Source organism: Mustela putorius, unplaced genomic scaffold (assembly GCF_011764305.1).
Source record: "Mustela putorius furo isolate JIRA1106 unplaced genomic scaffold, ASM1176430v1.1 tig00003847_pilon_pilon_pilon, whole genome shotgun sequence".
Taxonomy (NCBI): domain Eukaryota; kingdom Metazoa; phylum Chordata; class Mammalia; order Carnivora; family Mustelidae; genus Mustela; species Mustela putorius.
Window position 1 is genome coordinate 160998 of NW_025422000.1, and position 18315 is coordinate 179312.

The window sequence follows — 18315 nt, forward strand, 5'->3', positions numbered from 1 at the left end:
ATTTCTTGATTGGATTATTTGTTCTTTGGGTGTTGAGTTTGGTAAGTTCTTTATAGATTATAGGTACTAGTCCTTTATCAGATATGTCATTTGCAGATATCTTCTCCCATTCTGCCAGTTGTCTTTTGGTTTTGTTGACTGTTTCCCTTGCTGTGCAAAAGCTTTTGATCTTGATGAAATCCCAAGAGTTCATTTTTGCCCTTGCTTGCCTTGCCTTTGATGATGTTTCTAGGAAGAAGTTGTTGCAGCTGAGGTTGAAGAGGTTTTGCTGCCTGTGTTCTTCTCAAGGATTTTGATGGATTTCCGTCTCACATTGAGGTATTCCATCCGTTTTTTAGTCTATTTATGGGGGTGTGGTGTAAAGAAATGGTCCAGCTTCATTCCTCTGCATGTAGCTGTCCAATTTCCCCAACACCATTTGTTGAAGAGACCATCATTTTTCCATTGGACATTCTTTCCTGCCTTATCAAAGATTAGTTGACCATAGAGTTGAGGATCCATTTCTGGGATTTCTGTTCTGTTCCATTGACCTATGTGTCTGTTTTTGAGCCCATCCCATACTGTCTTGATGATTATAGGTTTGTAATAGAGCTTGAAGTCCGGAATTGTGATTCTGCCAACTTTAGTTTTCTTTTCAACATTCCTCTGGCTATTTGGGGTCTTTTCTGGTTCCATATAAATTTTAAGATTACTTATTCAATTTCTTTGAAAAAAATTGATGGTATTTTGATAGAGATTGCATTAAATGTATAGATTGCTTTGGGTAGCATAGACATATTCACAATATTTGTTTTTCCAATCTATGAGCATGAAACACTTTTCCATTTCTTTGTGTCTTCCTCAATTTCTTTCATGAATACATTATAGTTTTCTGAGTACAGATTCCTTGCCTCTTTGGTTAGGTTTATTCCTAGGTGTCTTATGGTTTTGGGTGCAATTGTAAATGGGATTGACCGTTTAATTTCTCTTTCTTCTGTCCTCTTGTTGGTGTATAGAAATGCAGCTGATTTCTGTGCACTGATTTTATATCCTGACACTTTACTGAATTCCTGTATGAGTTCTAGCAGTTTTGGAGTGGAGTCTTTTGGGTTTTCCACATAAAGTATCATATCTGCAAAGAGGGAGAGTTTGACTTCTTCATTGCCAATTTGGATGCCTTTAATTTCTTTTCCTTGGCTGATTATTGAGGCTAATACTTCTGGTATTATGTTGAATAGCAGTGGTGATAGTGGACATCCCTGCTGTGTTCTTGACCTTAGGGAAAATGTTCTTAGTTTTTCCCCTGTGAGAATGGACATTTGCTGTGAGTTTTTTACAGATGGCTTTGATGACTTTGAGGTATGTACCCTCTATCCCTACACTGTGAAGAGTTTTGATCAAGAGAGGATGCTGTACTTTGTCAAATGCTTTTTGAGCAACTATTAAGAATATCATATGGTTCTTGTTCTTTCTTTTATTAATGTACTGTATCACATTGATTGATTTGCAGATGTTGAACCAACCTTGCAGTCAAAGAATCCCACTTGATCGTGGTGAATAATCTTTTTAATGTACTATTAGATCCTATTGGCTAGTATTTTGGCGAGATTATCTGCATCCATGTTCATCAAGGATATTGGTCATAATTCTTTTTGATACGGTCTCTGTCTGGTTTTGGGAATGCTGGTCTCATAAAATGAGTTTGAAAGTTTTTCTTTCATTTCCAATTTTTGCAACAGTTTCAGGAGAATAGGTGTTAATCCTTTAAATGCTTGGTAGAATTCCCCAGGAAGACATCTGGCCCTGGGCTCTTGTTTGTTGGGAGATTTTTTTTTTTTTTTAAAGACTGTTTCAATCTCCTTACTGGTTATGGGTCTGCTCAAGTTTTCTGTTTCTTCCTGGTTTAATTTTGGTAGTTTATATGTCTCTAGGAATGCATCCATTTCTTCCAGATTGTCAAATTTGCTGGTGTGTAGTTGCTCATAATATGTTCTTTATAATTGTTTGTATATCTTTGGTGTTGGTTGTGATCTCTCCTCTTTCATTCATGTTTTTTATTTATTTGGTTCTTTCTCTTTTCTTTTCGATAAGTGTGGCCAGGAGTTTATCAATCTTATTAGCTCTTTCAAAGAACCAGCTCCCAGTTTTGTTGATTTGTTCTGCTGGTTTTTTGGTTTCTATTTCATTTATTTCTCCTCTGAGTTTTTATGATTTCTCTTCTGATCTTTATGATTTCTATTCTCCTGCTGGGTTTAGGCTTTCTTTGCTATTCTTTCTCCAGCTCCTTTAGGTGTAGGTTAAGTTGTGTACTTGAGACCTTTCTTTTTTTCTTGAGAAGGTTTATCTTGCTATATACTTTCCTATCAGGACTCTCTTTGTTGTTTCCAAAAATTTAGAATAGTTGTGTTTTCATTGTCATTTTTTTTCCATGAATTTTTTTTAATTCTTTAATTTTCTGGTTGACCCATTCATTCTTTAGCAGTATGCTCTTTAGCCTCTATGTATTTGAGTTTTTTACAACTTTCCTTTTATGGTTGGGTTCTAGTTTCAAAGCATTGCAGCCTGAAAATATGTGGAGAATGATCCCAATCTTTTGGTACCAGTTGAGACTTGATTTGTGATCCAGAATGTGATCTATTCTGGAGAATGTTCCATGTGCATTAGAGGAATATGTGTAATCTGTTATTCTGGGATAGAATGTTCTAAATTTATCTGAGATGTCTATCTGGTCCAATGTGTCATTTAAAGCCTTCATTTCCTTCTTGATTTCTTCCTTAGAGGATCTGTCCATTTCAGTGAGGGGGTTGTTAAAGTTTCCTACTATTATTATTAGTATTATTATTGATGCGTTTCTTTGACTTTGTTATTAATTGGTTTATATAATTAGCTGATCCCATGTTAGGGGCATAGATATTTAAAATTGTTAGATCTTGTTGGACAAAACTTGTAAGCATGGTATAGTTTCCTTTCTCATCTCTTACTATAGTCTTTGGCTTAAAATTTAAATTATCTGATGTAAGGATTGCTACACCAGCTTTCTTTTGATGTTTATTAACGTGGTAACTTGCTTTCCACCCCCTGACTTTAAATCTGGAGGTGTCTTTAGGTCTCAAATGAGTTTCTTGCACACAGCATATCAATGGGTCTTTTCATTCATCGTCGTCATCATCTACTCCTTCTTCTTCTTCTTCTTCTTCTTCTTCTTCTGTTTTAAAATCCATTCTGACACCCTGTGTCTTTTGACTGGGGCATTTAGCCTACTTACATTCAGAGTTACTATTGAAAGCTATACAGTTAGTGCCCTTCTAGTGCCTGTAAGGTGACGGTTACTGTATATTGTCTTTGTTCCTTTTTGGTCTGTTACTTTTAGGCTCTGTCTTTGATTAGAGGACCACTTTCAATATTTTCTATAGGGCTGGTTTGGTGTTTGCAAATTCTTTTAGTCTTTGTCCTGGAAGTTTTTTATCTCTCCTATTTTCAATGACAGCCAAGCTGGATGTAGTATTCTTGGTTGCATATTTTTCTCGTTACAGTGCTCTGATTATATCATGCCAGTACTTTTGGCCTGCCTGATCTCTGTAGACAGGTCTGCTTCCAATCTAATATTTTTACTGTTGTAGGTTACAGACCTCTTGTCCTGGGCTGCGTTCAGGGTTTTCTCTTTGTCACTAGGAATTGTAAGTTTTACTATTCAATGATAGGGTGTGGACCTATTTTTATTGATTTTTAAATTTTTTTAAATTTATTTTTATTTTTTTATAAACATAAAATATATTTTTATCCCCAGGGGTACAGGTCTGTGAATTGCCGGGTTTACACGCTTCACAGCACTCACCATACACATACCCTCCCCAATGTCCATAACCCCCCCATTTTTATTGATTTTGAGGGGGGTTCTCTAAGCCTCCTGGATTTTTATGCTTGTTCCCATTGCCCAATTGGGGAAATTCTCTGCTATAATTTTTTCCAAAATACCTTCTACCTCTCTCTTTCTTTCTTCTTCTGGGATCCCAATTATCCTAATATTATTTCATCTTATGGTATCATTTATTTCTCAAATTCTCTGCCCTCATGGTTCAGTAGTAGTTTGTCTTTTTCTCAGCTTCTTTTTCTCCATCATTTGGTCTTCTAAATCACTAAATCTTTCTTCTGCCTCATTTATCCTAGAAGTAAGAGCCTCCATTTTTTTTATTACACCTCATCAATACCTTGTTTGATTTCAACTTAGTTAGATTTTCATTCCTGTATTTCTCCAGAAAGGGATTTTATTTCTCTAGAAAGGGATTCTCTAGGGTCTTTCATGCTTTTTTCAAGCCAAGTTAGTACCTTGATAGTCATCATTCTGAACTGTAGTTCTGAGATATTACTGTTGTTTGTATTGGTTAGGTCTCTAGGCATCTGTACTGCCTCTTGTTCTTTTTTTTTTTTTTTTTTTTTTTTTTTTTTTTTTTTTTGTGGTGAGTTTTTCCACCTTGTCATTTTATACAGATAAAAAAGATGAATGATTGAACAAAATACTACAAGGGTGGCAATGATTCCAGAAAATTATATATTAACCAAGTCAGAAGAGACCCCAAACTGGGAGGAAAACAAAGGAGGAAAAAAGAAAAAAAATTATATTAGACTGGAGAATAGAACAGACAAAATAAGGGTAAACATGATGAAGGGATGGAATATGACTGTAAAGCTAAAAATTAAAAAATATTCTAAAAAAGGAAACAATAATTTCTTTGAAAAAGGAGAAAAAAAAAAGGGGGAAAGAATGTGATTAGGCTGGAGACTAGAACAAAGACATGTGCTAGATTTAGGGTATATTCTGGCCTATTAGAAGAATCTGTGTCCCAGAATTTAAAAAAAAAATAAACCTGTATGTATACAAAAAATAAAGTTAAATACAATGAAGGGATAGAATATGACTATCACAATGAAAATTTAAAAAGAATTTAAAAAGGTATTGATAAGATAAAATAGTTTAAAAAAAGTTAAAATAAGATGGAGGAGAAATTTTTACAAATAGAATGAGAAAAAAATGTAAAAAATTAACTTTCAAAGACTAAAGAATCATGGGAAAAAGTAATGAATTCTATGTGTTGCTTTCCCCTAGCTCTGGAGTTCTGCAGTTCTCATTGAGAGGAAACTTGTTCTTGGCTAGATGTTCTTGCTAATATACTGGGGAAGGGGTCTGTTGCAGTGATTCTCAAATGTCTTTGCCTGAGGTGGAACTGAACCACCCTTGCCAGGGGCCAGGCTAAGTAATCTGCTTGTGTTTGCTTTCAGGAACTTTTGTTCCCTGAACACTTTCTGTATAACTTTGGAGGACCAAAATGAAGATGGTGGCTTCTCAGTCTCTGGCCCTGGAGGAGCTGAGAGCTTGGGGGCCCTACTGCTCAGTGCACCCCCTCAAAGAAAAGCAGTTAATCCCTCTGTCTCCCTATCTCCGGCTGCACTCCAAGCTCACCCATCCTGTGTCTGAGTTTTTCTATCTCTGGAGAATGGCCCCATTTGGAGTCTCCAAACCCAGCTGATTCCAGCACTGTTCTCCTGCACAGCTCCTCTTGGAGGAGGAATGGGGGTTCTCCCCTGATCTGCCCCTTGTGGGGTTCCTGCTGGGAGAGTAGTGGCCCAGCTATGCCACGGATCATGGTTTAAGGTAACCTTGAGCTTAGTTCTTCCTCCTTGGCTCTGTCTCTGCAGCTGGCTTCCTTGCTCTATACCTGGGAGCTTTGCCACATTCAGACACCCCTGGTCTTTTTTTGACCCTGTGGATCCTGAGACCATACTATCCCCACGAGTGTTCTCCTCACCCCCACCCCCCTCTAGCCTCTACAATGACATCCCTCAATGGAGTAGACTTCTAAAAGTTCCTTTTATGTTCTCTGCTGCTCCATCTTTTTTGCTGGGAGCTGGCCTTTCCCCCACAGTGTGTCTTCCCATATGTCACCTCGGATTCACTTCTCTGCACGTTCTTCCTTCTGGGAAGTGGTCTTTTTTCTCTTAGAATTACTGGTCTTCTTCTCTTTGATCTCCTGTTGAGTTTGTAGGTATTCAGAATAGTTTGATAACTATCTAGCTGAACTCCTGATGATATATTTTTTTAAATGAATTAAAATTATTTATGGTCAGAACACTTGAAGATAAATCTCAGGAATACAAATACAGGAGGAAAAAAATCAGTGTGGAATGCATTCTGTATCATCCAGTAATGTTTGCTACAGTGAGTCTGTTCTCAAGGCACATTCCTAGGGTTTTACTGCTTATGATGGAAACCTTTATGAGTGGATTCTGATTTTGAGAAATGACGCGTGGAATTATGCTGGTTTGTAAAATGAGTGTAATCCAAATCTTCAGCATCTGTCATGATAGGTGGTGGTGGCCGTGCTGGCCTGTCATTCTTAGAACGGTGAGGGTCATCACTCTCTTTCGACTTTGAGTGTGCCGATTTAGTTGTTTTTTTGGCTTCTAATCAGGGGGTTGTGCTTCCTTTTGTCCAAAGATGATTTCTCCTGCTCCTTGGCCTTCTTATAAGCTTTCTTTTCTTCAGCCATGAGAAGTCTAGCTATTTCCTCATCCTGGGATACTTGAACTGCTCTCATGTCCACCTGGGTAGCCAAAATTTCTTCTTCTTGCAGTTTTCTGGCAATTTCAGCATCATACCATTCCTAATCTCTGTGGGCCACTCGTGAGGGAGTAGAGAGAGCTTCTTTCATCCCTCTTGGCTTCATTCCTCCATTTTCGTAATAATAACTATCTCCATACACCTCCCCCATCTTGCTCCTCTCTTGCAGGTCCCATTTAATTAGATAACAACTTAGCTTCTTTGTTTTACTTTTTTGGGCTACCATGAGAAATAACCTAAGGTGAAGTATTTTGTATGTTTAGTAAAATTGTTATCAATAAAACCACTTCCATAACATTGTATAGGTCGTTGTGCAAGAATCAATGTGATGTTTCCTTATTTCCATTTTTAATAGTATTCTATTGTAATTTTTTTCTGAGGTAGGGATAGTACTTAAGTAAGAGTCATTGCCACTGAAATTGGGATTTATATTTGAATTTGATGACAGTTTTTACTTCACTATCACATGAGGAAGGATATGTAATTGTATAAATTTTTGATAGATCTCTAGTTATATGTCCACCTTTATGATGAAAGATGAAAAAAGGGAAATGTCTTAAATCTAAAATATTTTGTAATGGATGGTCCCCAGAGGAAAGGTGAGTCGGGGGAAGGGTGAAAGAGGTAAGGGGGATTAAGAATACACTTCTCATGATGAGCACTGAATAAGGCATGGACTTGCTGAGTCACTATATTATACACTTGAAACTAGTATGACACTATATGTTAACTCTCCTGGAATTAAAATTGTTTTTTAAATTTAAGTTAAATATAAAAACAAAAAATAAAATATGGGTGTAGGGTTGCCTGGGTGTCTCACTCAATTGAGCACCTGCCTTTGGCTCAGGTCATGACCCCAGGGTCCTGGGATTGAGCCTGCTTCTCCCTCTGCCTGTTGCTCCCCCTGTTTGTGCTCTCTCTGTCTCTCTCTCTCTCTGACAAATAAATAAAATCTTTAAAATAATAAAGTTAGTAAAAAGTAAAAAAATAAATAAAATGTGTTTGTAATGCAGATACTCAGCACAATCACATTCTCTTCACTTCCCATTTGGGAAATTTCTTACTGACATGTATGAGTTATCACTTTAATTTAAATTTTTATAATCAGGGAAACTGTATCAGTGATTACTGTGGAAATATGAAATTTACAATTAGTTGTCTGATTTTTAAATATCAAAAACAAAAATAAAAGAATTGAGTTGAAAAAGAATTAGAAATTTATCCCTAGATTTAAAGAGACCAGAATATTGAAAAGAGCATGTTATCAGCTATCTACTAAAAAATTTTTTTTTCTTTGCTTCTTGTTTTGTCTAACTTAGTGCATTACTTGTGATAGTTTAAATTGTAGAAACAAATGCACTGCCATTTTTATAATGGCTCAAAGGAGAAACTGTTGATCAGCTCACACAATAATCCAATGCTTGTGCTCTGCTTCTTTGGGCAGCTTTCCTCTGTTCATGATTCAGGCTCTTTCCATCTGTGGCTCCTCTCAGTGGTTAGTTTTTTGTGTTAAGACTTAGTTTTGTCACTAGTCATCTGACCTTAGTATATACTCAGTGAAGGCTTCTTTAAGGAACAAGTGTGCCTATGCTAAATTTTAACTTGGGTTAAAGCTCTATGGAAGGTTGCTCTCTTTAAATAGTTTACTTTTTTCTTTTTTGTTTCTTCTTTTTTCTTCTATCCATCCAAGGAGTGGATAAATAGGTTGAGACCTGTTAAACATTTAGAGAATTTAATGTACTTTGTGATATATCCATGGAACTCTTTTCCCATACCAGGGAAAGAGAGGAGGGGGAGAGGAGTGCTAGACACATGAATTTTTTTACACATCAGTTTGAAATCATCTCTTTGTAAAAGAGCATAGGTAACATGTATCATCCATGCTTATATATGCCTACATGTGTAAGAAAGCTAAAAGAAGACCCAGAGTCTCCTAACCACAGTTGTATCTGCTGAGACTGATGAGGAGGAGTCTGAGAGGAAAAGAGAACTCCATCCAGTGTTTATTTATGGTGTTTCAATTTTTATCCTGTCCATATATTGTATCTTGATATAAAAACAGACTTTTAATGAGAAAAAGAATTACACAGAAGTTTCTGTTAAGTAATCAGACATTGTCTCTCTCTCTCTCTCTTTTACTTTTTTTTTTTTTTTTTTTTAACCTAGGGATCCAATATCATCGACACCTGCACTGAGATGCTAATGTGTGGCATCTTGTTGAAAATTTCTTCTGGAAATATTCAAGAATGGGTGTTTTTTCTTTTTGATAATCTTCTGATGTATTGCAAAAGGAAACACAGGTAGGGTGATAAACAGGTACTACTTTAGAAATAATTTATTAACCTTGGAAAATATTTTTTAAGAAAAAATAAATTATCAGTCTCACAGTTTCAACCTTTTCCTCTGTCCTCCTGGGAACTCAGGATCTCCTCAGTAAAATTCACATACTCTTAGCCTGTTTTCTGATTCTTCTCATTACCTTCTTGTAAAACCTGACTGAAATGTGACTATCATTCAATAACACTACCTTCCTAGGAAGCTTTTGGAGGAAAAAAAAATTCTTCTGTTGCTAACCCACATGCCTCAGGCTCTATAGGAAAGGCGAAAATGTCTTCCATGTTTCCCAGTGCTGTTTCCCAGTAATTTCCTCCCCGTCCTTGGAAATATTTTCCTTGACTGCCCCATCTGGTATAGCTTCCCGGCAATTTTATATCGGTATCTAGAAAATTCTTGTTAATATTTTCTTTATTATTTATTTATTTGTTGCCACCTTTGATGGATTAGACTATAAAGTCCATGAGAATACTGGTCTTGCTATTTATTCTGTGCTATTTCCCCCGAGACTGGACCTGCCGTGTAATAGACACTCAAGAGGTATTTGTTGAATAAGTGAATAAATGAATGAACAAGTGAATGAATGAAACCCAAGCAAGTTCCTGGTATATCTTAGTTATCATTAGTTTAAGCAATTTAATGTAGCAGTGTTAATGATGTATGTTATTTGTTTTAAAGTAGGGAATATAATTTTCTCCTCAGGAGGTACTTAATTTATAGGATGTTTCCTTGAACTCCTGGTGAAACATTTTACAGATTGTTTAAGCAAAATAATAAAGCTGAAATTAATTAGCAAATTTCCTGAGCCTTTATATACTTCCTCCTAACCATATCTAGGATACAATATTTTCAGTGAAAAGATACTAAAAGCCTTCATGAAATCTAAAGGTAAAACAGATGGGTTGAGGATGCAGGGTTTGCATGAGTGTTTCTTATAGGTTCAGAAATGAGGACAATGTAACCTAAGATTTTTGGTAACATGAGAATGAGAAACTCAAACACTGATTTCTGAGGCAAGATTAAGGGAACATCATTCTTCATCTCTTGAAATGGAATTTCCTAAGTCAATGTACACAGATGTCAAGAGCAAGTTCTCTGAGTTGGCAGCTATGTTGATGGCATGGGAGTTCAACCTCTTGGATTATAGTATCAGAATGCCCTAGCAGGAGACATTAGTGCAAACATACAGTGATGCTGAGAAAGCATAGAACTACCCATGTGTCTTGCTGAAAGGGAACAGGTTAGGGTTAAAGTCAAAAGATAGTTATGGATTGCCTGGGTGGTGCAGTTGGTTAAGTGTCTAACTCTTGGTTTTGAATCAGGTTATGATCTCAGGTTTGTGAGATTGAGCCCCATATCAGGCTCTGCAACAAATTGGTGTCAGCTTGAGTTTCTCTCTCTATCATTCCTTCTATCTCACTCTGCCCTTTCCCAATCTCACACATGCTCTCTCTCTTTAAAATAAATAAAGAAATAATAAAATTTTCAAAAAAAAGATATTTTTAATCCCCACCTTAATGAGCTTAAAAAAAAAGATGCATTCTACCACATATGAAAATGAATTGTCTATTTTATTTTACTGTGCAATTCTAAATTCTTTGTATTTTGCAGCAAGATTGGGACTCACAGAAATAGGTTTCAGGAAGATGTAGAAAAGGATGTTAATTTTACTTGTATAGCACTCATTAAAAAATTATAATGTGCTTCAAGATGTTAAGGTACAATTGTTTTTATCCAGCTTTATTGAGGACTAGTTGACAAATAACATTGTAATATATTTTAATTGAACAACATGATGATTTGATATACATCATGAAAGGATTTTGCCCATGGAATCAAAAATAATACATCCATCTAGGTCCAGTTATTAAAGGCATCCATTTGAGAATTAGAACTTTTTTAAAATTACAATTGATCTTATACGGATTAATATATATGCCTGCCTTCAAGTGCAAGCTTTTGCAAGGTTAGTCATGTACAATGATGATATCATTTACAGTCTTATGACTTTCCTTGTTAAATTGGTAAACAACAGAAAAGATTTTGTAAAATTAAAATCCTGAAGGGTATTTTTGTTTATTTTTTAAAGATTTATTTAATTATTTTGAGAGAGAGAGAGAGCAGCAGGAGGGGCAAAGGGAGAAGGAGAGAAGCAGACTCTTCCCGTTGAAGTGCAGAGCCTGACATGGACTTAGTCCCAGGACCCTAAGATCACATTTTTGGCTTCTCTGCTGGGGTTGAAATTCCAGGGAAATCAAGATATGGTAGAAACTCCTGAGAGATTAGGGTAAACCATGTAAGAAAGAGGACCTCTGTTCTGTTCACCATGTATCTCTCTGAGAGGAATTCACTCACTTGATACTCCCATGCCGATATTTGGCAAATGCAGGAGGAGACAACTGGCAGTGTGGTACAAGTCGGCTGAGAGCACTAGACCCAGCCCCGTAGAGCCTCCTAGAAGGCAGAGAAAGAGCCAGAAGTTCCCTGGTGTCCCTAGAGAAGGCACAGAAATTAGATGAGTTGAAAGCCTAGGACCTGGTCATTGGACTTCTGGGCTAGAGGGGAGATGGCCTGTGGAAGGGATGCTGCCCACAACCCCTCTTGGACCAGATGCCTCCTGTCTGCTTTGGGATACTGAGGATTAATAGGAGAATGAACTAGCATAGAAGAGATGGTGTTCTAATGCTTGGCAGGTTTAAAGTTGTTGAAATCATTGACATTCCTTTTCTCCTCGTCCGCAGGACCACCATTAGTGGGAAGGGGCCTTCAAAGATGCAAGAGGAGTTTATCACTTACAGCAGCCCTGTCAAGTGTCAATATCCAACCACTCCAGTCCCTTCCACCCCCTTGGCATCCCCACTGCTTTCATAAGGACACAGATACGTTCATGTACAGGCTTTTGAACAAACGTAAGTTTTGATTCCTCTAAGATAAATGCCATAGTGCCATGACTGGGTCATATGGTGGTAGCAAGTCTAGTTTTCAAAGAATCTGTGTGGAAGTGTTGAGTCACTCTAGTGTGCACCCGAAATTGGCATTGCATTTCATGTTAACTCGAATTTAACTCAAGGCTTTGAAAAGGAAAAGAAACTGTTAACTGTTTTCAAGATTTAGCTCTATTATCTTCTATTCCCAACAGCGATGCAGGAGTGATCCTGTCATTCCACATCCTGCCTTGCATTTGGTAGTGGGGTCTGTCTCTCCCTTTCTGGTGCATTTGGTTTGAATCATTGTGATAGGTGTGCAGTGAGAGCTCATTGTAGTTTTAATTTGAACTGCCCCAATGGCAACTTCCTATGTGATTTCCATCTGTATACTCTTTGGTAAAGTATTTAAGTCTTTTGCCCTTTTTTTTTTTTTTTTCCTTTTCCTGACTGGATTGCTTGCTTTCTTATTTGGGGGTCAAATTTTGAGTTTTTATACTTCAGACAGGAGTCCTTTATCAGGTATGTGGTTTACATATATTTTCTCCCAGTTTGTAGCTTGTCTTTTGTGTCTTCTTTTTTTTTTTTTTTTTTTTTTTTTTTTTTTTTTTTTAAAGATTTTATTTATTTATCAGAGTAGATGGAGAGGCAGGCAGAGAGAGAGAGAGTGGCTTTACATATATTTTCTCCCGAGATCATGACCTTTGTGAGCCACCCTTGCCCTCTTTTGTGTCTTCTTAACAGGGTCTTTCACACAGTACAGATTTACAATCCGGATTGTTGGATAATGTCCAAGTAATCAACTTTTCCCTTATGGAAAATGGTTTGATGTCCAAATGGAGGATTCTTTACCTAGCTTTACATTCTGGAAATTTTCTCCCATTTTTTCCTTGTAAGATTTATCACTTTAGATGTAAGGCAGTAAATAATTATGAGTTAATTTTTAAAATTTCTTTTTTTTTTTTTGAGAGAATGAGCATGCGCATGAGCTGGGGATGGGGTGGAGGGAGAAGGGCAAAGAGCATCCTTAAGCAGACTCGCCAGTAAGCTTAGAGCCTGACTTTGTCCCAGGACCCTGGGAGCATGACAAGAGCTGAAATCAAGAGCTGGCTGCCTCACCGGCTGAGTCATCCAGGCACCCTGAGCTAAGTTTTGTATAGGGTATGCGACTTAGATTGTGGTCCTCATCCTCCACCACCTCCTCATCTCTCCCCCTGCCTCTTCTTCTCCTTCTTCTTCTTTGGCTATGCAAGTCCACTTGTTCTAGCACCATTTATTCAAAACGCTGTCACGCCTCCACTGAACTGCTTTTTACCTTTGTCAAAACCCCATTGCACATATTGGTGTCGGTCTCTTTTTGGGTCCTTGATCCTCTTCCACTTCTCTATCTTTATTCTGTTCCATTTGTCTATCCCTTCACCAACACCCCACACTCTTGATTACTGTAGCTATAGATCTTGAAATTGGGTAGAAGGATTCTTTTGGTTTTATTCTTTAGTTTATTTTCTCTTCTTTTTCTAGGTTCTTAAGCTGAGAGCTTGTTGTTTTGAGACTCTTTTTTTTTTTTTTAGATGGGGGGGAGAGAGAGACAGGGAAGGGGCGCAGAGAGAAAGAGAGAGAGATTATTAAGCAGCCTCCATGCCCAGCACCAGCACAATGCAGGTTCAGTCTCACAACACCGAGAATGATCATGACCTGAGTCAAAATCAAGAATTGGACTAACTGACTGAGCCACCCCCCTCCTTCTGAATGATGCCCCTCCTCCTTTCTAACATATGCATTGAGTGCTATAAATTTGGCTATCCATTGATTTAGCTGTGTCCCACAAATTTTAATATGTTGTATTTTCATTTTCCTTCAGTTCAGCACATTGAGATATTATCTTTAATCTTTGATAATGTAGAATGTTTCTTTCTAAGTGTTTGGATATTTGTTATCTTTCTCCTTTTGATATTTAGTTTTTTTTTTTTTTTTTTAATTTTTAAAATTTTAATTCCAATAAATTGATATCTAGTGTTATATTTGTTTCAGGTATACAATAGAGGGATTCACCCCCCACACCCCAACTACTGTCAGCTCCTGTTGCCACGCACTGATTTGCATTGGAGACCCAGGTGCACCTCCTCCACCCCAACTACCACAGCTCCTGTTGCCAGGCACTGGTTTGCGTTGGAGACGGAACCCTCATAGGGGTTCCAAGCAGTTACTAGTGGCCCAGAAGACCCTGGTGATCAGAGACAAAGCCACAAGGCTTTTTGGATCCAGCTGGTGGCCATCCAAATGTCTCCGCACATAGTGCTGGAGTCGCTGTGGGCTGTCCTGGAGCAGCTGTGGGCTGTTGGGTTGGTGATATATGAACGTTTGCCACATGTGCCACGAGTCTCTGGGTTTGGCTGGGAGTTCCTGGTGTCTACTGCAGTGGTGTTGTTCATTACAGTAAAGTATGGACTCAGCTTAACAAGAAGAAAGGGGCATTGTGCCCAGAATGAAGTATCTTTGAAAAGACATGGTGAAGACTGACCCGGATGCACAAGCCTGTGGAGACATTGCATCATCTGAGTAGAAGGCCAGTACTCTCCCATTACAGATTCTTGCTCTGGCTGCCCTGAATCAAAATGTCGGGTACTTTTCCGTGGAAAACACTATGCACCTGCTGAAGGGAGTTCGGGAAAGGCTGTTGAAGAACCCTCACCAGTTGACTGATGAAAATTCCATCTCTGGAGCAGTCCAGGAAGATGGAGAGAACCCCGTGTGAGGAAAATACCAGAAGGCTTCAAGGCTTCAAGGACAGCCCTGATCTGCAGGGAAGTGCAGACCCACCAGTCCAGGACACTGGCAGCTGTGGACAGAGAGTGCATGAAGAGGCAGGGGAAGCAGGCGGGCCCAAGCTTCCTGATGGAGGAGGAGTGTGGGTGCAGGCCACCGGTGAGGGCCAGAGCCAACACCACACCCTCAGCCAGATCCTACTGAAGTTGATGCATCTGCTGGAGCTGCTTAGAGATCATCTAGAACGTGGTGGCTCAAGGAGGCAGGTGGAGACTGGCTCCTCCTCCACTGAGGATGTGCCCTCAGGCGGGAGCCTCGTGAACAAAGGAAAGCCTTCCAGGGCCCAGAAGAAGGCAAGTCAGAGGAATGAAGAGCTCTCAAGGAACAAAACAAACCACCAGGCTGAGCAGAGATCTTTTCACCTGCCAAACACCCTCCTCCTGAACAGTGAGATTCAGAAGTTGCACCTGAAGCTGGAGGCAGAGCCTAAGCTATGGGAAAAGCACATCAAACACCTGGAGAGGAAGGTGATGGAGGTGAAGGCACGCTGCCTGCAAGTGAATAAGGAACTTGCCAAGGTGCACAAGAAGGCGGCTGCTGCCCACTGGGACTTAGGCCTCTACAGGTCCATGGCCCAAGGACCTGCACTGCCAGGGGCAGAAAAATCTCCTCTTTGCATGACCGTGAGCACCTCCTGTGGACAACAGAAGTAAGGAGAGCCAGAAAGCTGTTCTGTGGCCAGAGAGGGAGTTCCAAAGGCTCCAGGCACAAAAGCACTGCCTCAGGCAGAAGCTGGCCAACTCTGGGCCCAGGGTCCAGCCTGTCTCTGGGGGGGGGGGCCTCCTGCTCCTGCTCCTGCTCTTCTGGGCACAGCCCACAAGGGCCAAAGGCTCCCCTGAATCCCCAGGAGCCCAAGAAGGGAGCAAGGGTGCACTGGCCAGACTCCCAAGTTCTTGGGTCCCCTGCAGGTCTGATTCCCTTTCCCAGCAGCCACCAACACTCACAACCAGAGCCCAGAAGCTCCTGTGCTTACCCCTTAAGCCATACCCATTGCTCCTTTTACTGGAGATCCACCCCATTATTGTACTAATGCTACATATTCCCTATAGCATGTGAGAGAGTATTTTTCAATGTGAAGCATACAAAAAATAAAAATATCAAATTGCTGATACTACTGCTACTGAGAATTGATTTTATTAAGGGATTCTATGCCTTAATAGAATGAATAGAATGAAGGGTTTGAAGTGTCTTTTACTGTTCACTTAATTGTCCCAATAACCCAGTGTGTCATATATGACTGAGGTTCAGAGAGGGGAAACAATTTGCCCCAAGATCACACAGGTAGTGAATTTCAGAGCTCCCATTCCAAAGCAGGGTTGTCTCATTATCAACTGCTGTGCAAAAAGCTTCTACTCCTACTACTCCTCCTACTCCTACTACTAGACAAAAAGGGAGAGGGCACACACAGACAAGCGCGGAGAGGGGCGGAGGGAGAGAGTTACCTAGACAGCCTTTCCACTCAAGTGCAGAAGCGGATGTTGGGCTGGATTTCACAGATCATGGGATTACGACCTGAACCAAAATCAAGAGTCAGACGCTGAACTGACGGAGCCAAACAGGCACCCTTGTGCAAGGAACTTCTAGGCAAGCTGCTTGCAGGATCCCAGAAGGGCTTGATAAAATATTCTCCTAGTTCACGTTCTAGTAAGGATGCAAAGATTCTCGTGGTGGCTAGCGAAGGTAAAGTCCCACCAAAGTATGGAGGGCAGCCTTTAAGGGTCTCCAATGATTCCCATCTTTGGTACACATAGTTTTGTGTTGCATACTCTACCTCTTGAATGCAGTTAGGAACAACTGACTCCCTTCTAAAGGACAGAATGGGGAAAAGTGATAGGATGTCACTTCTGAGGTTAGTTGACAAAGAGACCAGTCTCCTCTTGAGCTTGCTCTCCCTCCCTCCCTCCCTCCCTCCCTCCCTCCCTCCCTCTCTCTTATGTTCCTAGGGAAGCCTGCTGCTTGTTGTGGGCTAAATTATGGGGAGGCCCATGTGGCAAGGAATGCATATTTCCTGCTTAGAGCAATAAAGGACCTCTGGCTGCTAACAGCCACCTGAGTGAGCTCAAAAGAAGATTTTCCCCTGACAAGCCCTGAGATGACTGAAGAGCCAGATGACATCTTGACTGCAGCCTTGTGAGAGATCCCGAGCCACAGGTACCTGGCTAGTTGCACCTGAATGGCTGGCTCACAGAAACCATATCAGATTATCAATGTTGTTCCCTTTGGTTTGGGGATATAAGTAAAACAGAAGCGTGATGCCGAATTTTTGGCTTCTGACCCACCCCCCCTCTCCTGGGGTTGAAATTCCAGGGAAATCAAGAGATGGTAAAAACTACTGAGAGATTAGGGTGAACAATGTAAGAAAGATGACCTCTATCTGTTCACCATGTATCTCTCTGAGAGGACATCCCCTCACTTGATCCTCCCGTGCTGATATTTGGCAAATGCAGGAGGAAACAACTGGCAGTGTGGTCCAAGTCGGCTGAGAGCACTAGACCCAGCCCCATAGAGCCTCCTAGAAGGCAGAAAAAGAGCCCAGAAGTTCCCTGGTGTCCCTAGAGAAAGCACAGAAATTAGATGAGTTGAAAGTCTGGGACCTGGCCATTGGACTTCTTGGCTGAATGAATTAGTGTAGAAGAGATGGTGTTCTAATACTTGGTAGGTTTAAACTTCTTGAAATCATTGACATTTCTTTTCTCCTTGTCCCATCCAGTTGCACCTGGATGGCCCACAGAAACCATATCAGATTATCAATGTTGTTTTAAACCCTTTGGTTTGGGGAAATCATTCAAGTAAAACAGAAGTGTGAAGGACCACCATAAATGGGAAGGGGCCTTCAAAGAAGCAAGATGAGAACACCTCTTACAAGCCTGTAAAGTGTCAATATCAGACCACTGCAGTCACTTCTACCCCCTTGGCGGCCCCACTGCTTCCATAAGGACACAGATACATTTATGTACAGGTTTTGAGTTTTTAGTGGGTTAGTGTGGAAGCTCCTTAAAATCATGTTGTCAGACCAGACATTTCTAAAGATGCGGTAACACCAAAGTGCGGGGTGATTTTCCTGTGTTTTCCCCGAGAAGTTTTCATTGGTGGATGGGGCCTGCAGTCATACCAGATGTCTGACCCTAGCTCATTGCTGGGTCCACAGTGGAACTGGTGTGTGTGGTTATCTTCTCTTCCTAGGGGAGGAATCACTTTAGAGTGGTGCTGGCTGCTGTTGGGCTGCTTGCACACTGCTAGGCTTGTAATACTGCTTTTGATGGTCTCCAGCCAAGAGTGTATTGGTGGGAGCAGGTCTGCAGAATGTAAGGGCAGGATACATGTTTCTATCAAGGTTAGAGCTGGCCTGCTGCAGGACAGGACCTGCAGCTGCTTGGGAAAACTCCTGGGGTGTCAGGTTGGGATGGAAGGTATGGCTTCACAGAACTGTGTGTGGACAAGGCATACTGTTTGCAAGCTAGTTCTAGAGTATTAATGCTGTGCTAGTTCCCTCAGGTGTCCCCTTATTTACGCTGGGGTGCAGGGGAGCAAAATGATACTTGCCAGCTGTTTTGTATTTGGTGAAGTCTCCCCAAAATCCTTGCCTCCAGCACATGCTCTGAGATTAAGAAATCAATCAGCCAATCTTCCTGTGTA

The 18315-nt window shown here is 40.1% G+C and overlaps 1 protein-coding gene and 1 pseudogene across 1 annotated transcript in view; one reads left to right on the plus strand and one right to left on the minus strand.

Moving 5' to 3' along the window:
* The window catches only part of LOC123387219 (phosphatidylinositol 3,4,5-trisphosphate-dependent Rac exchanger 2 protein-like), a 52911-nt gene extending 38151 nt beyond the window's left edge, over positions 1–14760 (plus strand). Inside the window, exons 8-9 of the mRNA XM_045063240.1 lie at positions 8762–8895; positions 13885–14760. Of these exons, the coding sequence (XP_044919175.1) occupies positions 8762–8895; positions 13885–14149 (399 nt within the window). The 3' untranslated portion in view covers positions 14150–14760. The remainder of the gene's footprint in view (positions 1–8761; positions 8896–13884) is intronic.
* Positions 6158–6746, minus strand: LOC123387218 (annotated as a pseudogene).
* Positions 14761–18315: the final 3555 nt, after the last annotated feature.